At 53.5% G+C, this 9,285-nt stretch overlaps 1 protein-coding gene across 1 annotated transcript; it reads left to right on the top strand.

Moving 5' to 3' along the window:
* Positions 1–4,598: 4,598 nt before the first annotated feature.
* On the top strand, positions 4,599–5,981 carry CHRM1 (cholinergic receptor, muscarinic 1). The gene has a single exon (XM_006875030.1). The coding sequence runs from the start codon at positions 4,599–4,601 to the stop codon at positions 5,979–5,981; it is 1,383 nt and encodes a 460-aa protein (XP_006875092.1).
* The last annotated feature ends 3,304 nt before the right edge of the window (positions 5,982–9,285 follow it).

Below are 9,285 nucleotides of genomic sequence, written 5' to 3'. Positions count from 1 at the left end.
TTGGTAGTCAGGGGTGGTGTCCCCCAGCAGCCTCGCGGGGGGGAAAGTGCTGGCAGAACACTCTGATCCCAGCCTCAGCTCAGCACCTGGCTCTGGTTATCACATCAGGCACCACAAAACTCAGCAGTCAAGGTAAACCGTATTTTAATTTTTAATATTTTTAAAAAAAAACAGATTAGCAAATCTACAGCCGAAACTGCTTGGGCTCAAATCTGGGTTTCTAACTTGAACCTGTGTGATCTTAAGCAAAGTCCCTCACTTTTCTCAGCCTAGTTTTCCTCGTCTATCAAATGGAACCCAAAACCTGCCACTCTCTAGTGGATTCCGACTCATAGCAATCCAGCATGTGTCTGAGTAGAACAGCTCCATAGGGTTTTCAATGGCTGGTTTTTTGGAAATAGCTCACCAGACCTTTCCTCGTAAGCACCTTGGGTGGACTCAGCTCTCCAAGCTATCGGTTAGCAGCCAAATGTGTTCACCGTTTGCACCATCTAGAAAACAGAGATACTGTATTCGTAATCCCTAGATTCAGTGACACCATGCATATAAACACTTCAGCAGCAGTGGGCCCTCAAAGTCAAAAAATCCCATTGTCAAGTCGATTTCACTCAAAACAACCCTATAGGATACAGTGCTGTTGTTGTTGTTGTTAGGTGCCATCAAGTCGGTTCTGACTCACAGTGATCTTGCCTATATCCAAGGCTGTAAATCTCTATAAAAGCAAAAAGGCTCATCTTTCTCCCATGGAGTAGCTGGTGGGATTGAACTGCCAACCTTGTGGCTAGCAGACCAGTATTTATCCCACAGCGCCACCAGTGCACCATAGGACAGAGTTGTTGTTGTTATGTGCCGTGGAGTCAGTTCCAACTCATAGCTACCCTGTACAGGGTTTCCCAGGCTGTAAATCTTTACAGGAGCAGAAAGCCTCATCTTTCTCCCGCGGAGCTGCTGGTAGTTTCGAACTGCTGACCATGAGATTAGCAGTCCGATTCACAACCACTACACTACCAGAGCTCCTTATAGGACAGAGTAAAGCTGCTCTTTAGGGGGTTTGAGGGTGTAAATCTTTACAGGAGCAGTTAGCCTCATCCTTTCCCCTCGGAGTGGCTGGTGGTTTTGAACCCGTTGACCTTGTGGTTAGCAGTCTAATGCTTAACCCATTGTGCCACCAGGGCTCCTTAGATGGCATTATGGGTTAAGGAGCACCATTCGTTGCTGTTGTAGTGTTAAGAGATTTTTCATCTTAGAAGTGGATGCTCACAGGCAGGAAGTTACCCCAGTGGTAACTAAGACCTTGTTGTTAAGTGCCCATGAGTCAGTTCTGACTCCTATCAATCCTATATAGAGGATTGGTGGATTTGACCGCCAAGCTTGCGTTTAGCTGGTCCAGTGCTTATCCTACAGCACCACATCAGGATTCCACTAAGAACTTAGTGCCTACCTTAGTGCTGGAACAACAGATAAGTATTTGGTGACTAACCAAAAGGTTGGTGGTTCAAACCCACCCAGTAGCTTTGCAGAAGAAAGATCTGGCTATCTACTCCCACAAAGATGGCAGCCTAGAAAACTCTCTGGAGCAGATCGACTCTGCCACATGGGGCTGAAATGAGTCCAACGTTTATCTGCTCAACATCACCTAACAACAGTGTTCCCATGGACCAAGGTCTGTTCTAAGCATTTTACATTCCTTGAGTTCTTTAATCCTCAAGACAGATCCCTGGTGCATTTAGCTACGGACTAATGTTATGCCCTGGAGTCCTGGTGTGGAATTGTGGGATAAGCCCTGGACTGCTAACTGCAAGGTCGGTGGTTCAAACCCACCAGCTGCTCCTTGGAAACACTCTACAAGGTCGCTTTGACTTGATGGCACTTAACAACAAGTGTTACCCCAAGGAACTATCAGCTGCTAACCAAAAGATCAGTGGTTCGAATCCACTTGGATGTTCTGCCAGAGAAAAGCCCTGACGAGCTGTTTTTATAAAGATCACAGCCTAGGAAACCCTAAAGGGCAGATCTCCTCTGTGTCTTAGGTCACTGTGAGTCAGGATCGATTTGGTGGCATACACAAATAGCCCATTTTTCAGACGAGCAAACCAAAGCACATAGCGTTACGGCTCTAGCTGAAGTCATACTCCCAGGAAATGGTGTAGCTGAATTCAAATCCCGCCTGACTCCAGAGCCCAGGTTCTTTCCCTGTGACATCACACATAACACTCTCATATGTAAACTGTCCCAGCAGCATACATACATGCTGCCAACCACTGAAGTCCCTGCTCTCAGGGTCACCCACAGGCACCGGCAGGTCACCATGAGCCCTGAAGAGGATCCCAGCCACACTCTGAGTCACACACTCTCCATGGCCACATGCTAAGGCCATCTAGCACTCTGGTCTCTCCCCCACACCAGGTCCCAGAGAAACAAACACCAAGGCTTAGAGAACCCTTGCCCAACATCTCTCCTTGGAGTGTTTCCATGAATCCAGCCCCTAAAGGTCATGGTGGTAGTGGAGGGCCCCCAATCTCTTCAGTGGACAGATGGAAGCCTGAAACCCAGAACAGAAAGGGACTGGCCAAAGCACACAGCTGAGCTGACCCCTGCCTGCCCTTCAACCTGGCTTCACCTTGGCCATGGGAGCCTTTTGCCCAGTTACTAACAATTTTGGCCTTTCTCTTGCCCCAGCCTCAGTGTCTGAGCCAGACTCAAGCTCCAAGAAACATTGGGGGGGATCTTCCCGTTCCCCTGGCTGCCCCCCACTCAGCTGGGGCCCAGGAACAGAGTGGGTAGAGGGAGGGAGACCTCCTACGCCCATCTGGGGCCAGCCCTCACTTAGCAGGGAGCTGAGGCCTCATCCCTGCTGCCTGCTTTTGACTCCACACCTTCTTACCACCAGACAAGTGTCTGGGCCCAGCACTGTGTCCCTCCTGCCCTCAGGTCACCTCCTGCATCTCTACACACATGCAGAGAAACACGTGTTTGCACACATGTGCATGGACACACATGTACACAGCACAAAGCACCCCCTCTGATGTGGTCTCTTTTCCTTTATCTTTTCTCCACCTCTTCCCTGCCTTCCTACTTCCCCATTTGATAGGAGACTCCCACTGGGGTTCCACATACTCAGAAAGTGGGCCTCGGACCTGCTTTGAGCCACAGCGGCTTCACAGTGAGAGGGGAATGACGAGTCTTCCACCTAGAGAGGTCAGAAAGCCGTGTTCATCACCATTAGATGAATTCTGTCTCATGGCAACCCACGTTTTCCAGAGTAGAACTGTGTTCCACAGGGTTTCCGTGACTGTCATTTTTATGGACAAGCACGGGACCCGATAAATCCACCAGCTGCTCCTTGGAAGCCCTAGTAGCATAATGGGTTATGATTTGTGTAGCTAACCTCAAGGTCAGCTGTTCGAATCTACCAGCTGCTCCATGGAAAAAAGATGAGGCTTTCTGCTCCAGTAAAGATTAGTTGTTGTTATGTGCCGTGGAGTCGGTTCCTACTCAGAGAGACCCTGTACAGGGTTTCTGAGGCTGTAAATCTTTACAGGAGCAGAAAGCTTCATCTTTCTCCCACGGAACAGCTGGTAGTTTCGAACTGCTGACCGTGAGATTAGCAACCCAATTCGTGACTTCTACGCTACCAATTACAGCCTCCAAAATCCTATACAGGGTCACTAGGAGTCGGAACCGACTCCATGGCATACAACCACAACCACTTCAAGGCTTTTATTGTGTGCGGCATCACTGTGAACCTCCAACCTTTATGTTGTAGTTGAATGCAGACTGTCTGCAACCCCCCCAAGTCCCTCCCTACGGATGTTAACACATTGCTGTCAAGTCGATTCCAACTCACCGTTGTCCCATGTGTTACAGAGAAGTGCCCCATAGTCTTCTTCCTGGCTGAAATGTTTTACCAAAGCAGATTGCCCAGTCGTTATTCTGCAGCATAGCTGGGTAAGTTTGAGCTGCCAAGCTTTATGTTAGTTAGTGTTGTTGTTAAATACCATCCAGTCAGTTCCCCCTCATAGCGATCCTACATAGGCTTCTGAGGAACAGCTGGTGAGTTTGAACCACCGACCTTGAGGTTCAAGCCAACCTCGCAGTCCAGTTCTTATCCTACAGTGCCACTCCAGGGTCAAGCTCAAATCATTTGTACTCCTAAGGTCTCTCCCTATGGGTGGTTTTATTTCATGCTTAGCACTGTATCTGACATCTCCTAACTACGGAGGGAATGAGGGCTTTATCAAGTTAAGATGATAAGTGAAATCCTCTGTACTGGAGATCTGAGCCAAGCAGGACAGGCTATGGTAGCCATTTTCAGTTAAGAAAACCAAGGCACAAAACCTGAATGATGGATGGGACTGAGAACTGGCAAACTCATTCATGACTGGGCGGGTGTGTTATAAAATAAGGGAGGTGATGCTATTTGATCTTCAGCTGTGAGCAGGCAGACAGTGGTTGTGTTTGTTCTAGCACCTTCTCCTCGGGCCTGCCTATCAAAGATGTCCACTTGATCTAACCAACGCCATGTCCTCTCTTTCCAGGTGATGACTCCTCCTGAGGAAGCCCTGTAGTGTGCCTAGAAGAAGGGACTGCCGGCCACCATGAACACCTCAGCCCCGCCTGCTGTCAGCCCCAACATCACCATCCTGGCTCCAGGAAAGGGTCCCTGGCAGGTGGCCTTCATTGGGGTCACCACTGGCCTCCTGTCACTGGCCACGGTGACAGGCAATCTGCTGGTGCTCATCTCTTTCAAAGTCAACACAGAACTCAAGACAGTCAACAACTACTTCCTGCTGAGCCTGGCCTGCGCGGACCTCATCATTGGCACCTTCTCCATGAACCTCTATACGACCTACCTGCTCATGGGCCACTGGGCGCTGGGCACGCTGGCCTGCGACCTCTGGCTGGCCCTGGACTACGTGGCCAGCAACGCCTCCGTCATGAACCTGCTGCTTATCAGCTTTGACCGCTACTTCTCCGTGACGCGGCCCCTGAGCTACCGTGCCAAGCGCACGCCACGCCGGGCAGCCCTCATGATCGGCCTGGCCTGGTTGGTTTCCTTCATTCTCTGGGCCCCAGCCATCCTCTTCTGGCAGTACCTGGTAGGTGAACGGACGGTGCAGGCTGGGCAGTGCTACATTCAGTTTCTCTCCCAGCCCATCATCACCTTTGGCACAGCCATGGCCGCCTTCTACCTCCCGGTCACCGTCATGTGCACTCTGTACTGGCGAATCTACCGGGAAACGGAGAACCGGGCTCGGGAGCTGGCCGCCCTGCAGGGCTCGGAGACGCCAGGCAAGGGGGGCGGCAGCAGCAGCAGTTCTGAGAGGTCCCAGCCAGGAGCAGAGGGCTCCCCCGAGACCCCTCCAGGGCGCTGCTGCCGCTGCTGCCGAACCCCCAGGCTGCTGCAGGCCTACAGCTGGAAGGAGGAAGAGGAGGAGGATGAAGGCTCCATGGAGTCCCTCACATCATCAGAGGGCGAGGAGACAGGTTCTGAGGTGGTGATCAAGATGCCCATGGTGGACCCCGAGGCGCAGGCTCCCGCCAAACAGCCCCCCCGGAGCTCCCCGAATACAGTCAAGCGGCCGACTCGGAAGGGGCGTGACCGAACCGGCAAGGGCGCAAAGCCTCGTGGGAAGGAGCAACTGACCAAGCGGAAGACCTTCTCACTGGTCAAGGAGAAAAAGGCGGCTCGGACCCTGAGCGCCATCCTGCTGGCCTTCATCCTCACCTGGACACCGTACAACATCATGGTGCTGGTGTCCACCTTCTGCAAGGACTGTGTTCCCGAGAGCCTGTGGGAGCTGGGTTACTGGCTCTGCTACGTGAACAGCACCGTCAACCCCATGTGCTACGCGCTCTGCAACAAAGCCTTCCGGGACACCTTCCGCTTGCTGCTGCTCTGCCGCTGGGACAAGCGACGCTGGCGCAAGATCCCCAAGCGCCCTGGCTCTGTGCACCGCACCCCCTCCCGCCAATGTTGATGGCCCCCCTCGCCTGCACCTCTCCACCCCAGCCCCCAGCAGAGGCCGGTGGAGAGCGGGGCGGGGGCTGTATCCTCAGCCCCAGGGCCTAGCTCAGGCCTCACCCGGCTCCCCCAGGCCCCTAGGTCACCTTCCTGGACCGCCCAGAGAGACCCTGCCAACTTTCCAAACTTTGCTATTCCCAGGCAGGATGCGGAACTCGGGGAACTGGTTTTTCTCTTCCCTGCTGGGTGGGAATGGGCTCTCCACCAGGAAGAAGGCCCGGGAGGAGGATCCGGGCTTTGGACTCCTTGTTTGCGTTGAGGCAGGAAGGCCGGAGCCAGCGGGGCGGACCAGGAGAAACAAGGTTTTACATTATAATCATCCTTGGCTACAATCATCCTTGGCGCAGTGGCTGGCCCAGATTGTGGTGGGAGATGTCTCCCCCTGGAGGCCACATCGGGGGAACTGACACCAACCTCTGAGAAAGGAAAGCTAGGCTAGAAGGGGGCATCCTACTTGGGGACCCCACTCCCGCCCTCCCTGGGCAGGCAGAACCCGTGACCAGTTCCTGTTCTCCAGAATTCTTCAGCATCCCTGTGTGGGTCACCCCAGAGGCAGCATGTCCAAGCGTCAGCAGGACAATGACACCAGAGAGGACCCGCTTAACTCGTCATAGCTGGAATCCTGAGGCAGCAACAGGCCCAGGCTCCCAGCATCCCGACCACTCCATCCTGTCATTTTCTTGGGAGTGAGGGACCGGGAGCCTGCTGTCTAGCCCCACACTCCGCTCCCCTGCTCCAGAGAACCCTCAGTCCTCCCTCTCTGGCTCACAGCCTCCACCTGGCGCAAATCCAGCCAGGCTTCCGCATGCTGCTCACCTCCTGTCCACCTCCCACAGGCCTGGCCCAGCCAACAGACTCTCTCCTGTGAGCACCCCAATCCCACCTATGCATGGCCTCCCAGCCACCCTTATCTCCAGGACCAGCCTGCCCCCCAAATGTTTTTCCCCTCTCAGCAAGTGCTGAGTCTGTGAATAAAGCCACCTAACCAGCAGGCATTAAGCGGCCTTCCTCCCTGTTCTGGCTTGAGGCCCTGGTCACAGACCAGGATGGTACGGGGCAGGGAGGGCTCAAGTGCCTGGAGGGGTTCCAGTGAGGAGAGTGTGGCACTGAATGACCAGATCTATAAAACCTGTGGGCTCAGGAGGCCAGGGTCCCTGGCTCAGGTGAGTGGGGCTCTAGGAGCCAGCACCAGGTATCTGGAAGTGGGGTGACTAGAAGAAATAGACTGCCCCTGTTCCTATCCTGGGTGACCTAAACAGTAAAGTGCTCAGCTGCTAACTGAAAAGGTTGGCGGTTCAAACCCACCCTCGGAAGAAAGGCTTGGTGATCTCCTAGATCCAAAAGGTCACAGCCATGAAAACCAATGGAGCCGCTTTCTTCTGCACATATGGGGTTGCCTTGAGCTAGGTCAACTCAAGGGTAGCTAGTTGTTGTTGTTTAGTGCTTTTGAGTCCGTTCCGACCCATAGCGACCCTGCATAGGGTTTCTGAGGAGCAGCTGGTGAGCTTGAACTGCCAACCTTACAGTTCAAACGGCTTTGCAGTCTGGTGCATTAATCCACAGCACCACCCCAGTTGGTCCATTATCCCTGCATGTTTTCTACTGGGGCATCCCGTCCAGGGTGAACAGAACTCTTTATAGATGGGGAGGCCCAGAGCCCCAGAAGGACTTCAAGGTTACCCACAAAGCAACACATGCATTTCCAGGCAGTTCACAGCCTAAGGACCCCTGGACTGTGGGGATGAGACCCTCAGGCCAGGTTAAGAAGCACTTCATTGGTGGGCCCCAGAGCCTAAAGCAATCTGAGAGCGGTCAGCCCCCAGCCTAGAGCAGTGGTTCTCCTGGGAACATCTTGTAAAGTGCCATCTGGTCAGTTCCAACTCATAGGGATCCTGTATAGGGTTTCCAAGAAGCACTTGGTGAGTTTGAACTGCCGAGCTTGTGGTTCAAACTGACCTTGCAGTCCAGTGCTTTATCATACAGCACTACACCTGGAAACTTAGAGATGTGAATTCTCAGGGTCTCCCAGAAATACTGGAGCAGCCACCCCGGGAGTGGAGACCAGCATCTGGTTTTACAGCCCTCCAGTTTAAGATTGCGAACCTCTGGCCTAGAAGGATGAGGTTCTAGGAGGGGCTAAACCCTTGCAGAGGGGATTCCCTCTGGGCACAGCTGTCAGACTCCCAGAAGCCTTGGGGAAGGACTCTCCCAGCATGCCCCTCTTGGTCAGGTTGACCAGAAGCTGGCAGGAAGCACCTCACCACTATATGGAATGGCTCTAGGATATAAACCCTACTCTCCCACAGCATGGATGCCTGTGTCATCAGCTCAAGAGCCTTGCCATTGCTCCTCTAAATCCCTGTGCCCCCTTCAGGGATCAATGCCCTGCCCTGTGTCTGGGGCATTCACTAGCAAGAGACCCATGAAGTGGAGGACCTAGGGAGACCCAGCAGGGTTGGACGAGCAGGAAGACAGAGAGCTTGCCTCTGCTAGCAGGAGTAGGCACCAAACTGACATTCTAATCCCAGTCTCTAAAACACACGCACACACTGGGTCCCTTGTCCCAGGTGCCTGTCCTCCCTGCCCATGCCCCTCATAGAACCACCTTAGGCCTGCCTCCAATCCTCAACCCCCCATCTTTGAAAAGGGAAATGAGCTCCCCTTGCAGAAGAGTTCAAAGGATTCGACCGTAGGGGAAGCACCTAGATGGTTTATGATCCATGGCATCAATGGTGAAGGGCAGAAACCGGGTCTGGTGTCAGACTCAGCTCTTTCCCTCCACCTCCAGCCTAGACTCTGAAGGGCTGCCTGGAGTCCCCAAGCCCAAAGAGAGAAAGCTGTAAACTCCAAGGCTACGTGGCTTGGGGAAAGGAGAATTGTGAATGATGCTGAGCCTGAGCCGGAAGGAGAGGGTGTGCAGTCCAGAGAGACACCCAGAGTCCTGGGAGCCCAGCTGCCAGAGGACAGAAGAAATGGCATCAGCTTGAAAGGAGAAGGGTGGCTGGCCATGGCATCAGTCCACCCTAAACACCACACCCCTTCCACCCTGAGGGAGTCCTTGGCCCCAGAAACAAGGGCCATTTCGTGCTGAGCAGGAAGTATCAAAAGAATAGGGTGGCTGTATGAAGGCTACCTCCTCCCCCACCACTCCCACCAGGGTGGAGCAGGCCTGGAGCTGGGACTCATGTTCGTATCCTTTCTAATCCCAGTCTCTAAAACACACGCGCGAGCGCGCACACGCACAAGCACACAGCATTCCT

This window comes from Chrysochloris asiatica, unplaced genomic scaffold, assembly GCF_000296735.1.
Source record: "Chrysochloris asiatica unplaced genomic scaffold, ChrAsi1.0 scaffold00310, whole genome shotgun sequence".
Taxonomy (NCBI): Eukaryota; Metazoa; Chordata; class Mammalia; order Afrosoricida; family Chrysochloridae; genus Chrysochloris; species Chrysochloris asiatica.
This window is presented reverse-complemented; position numbering and strand designations above follow the sequence as displayed.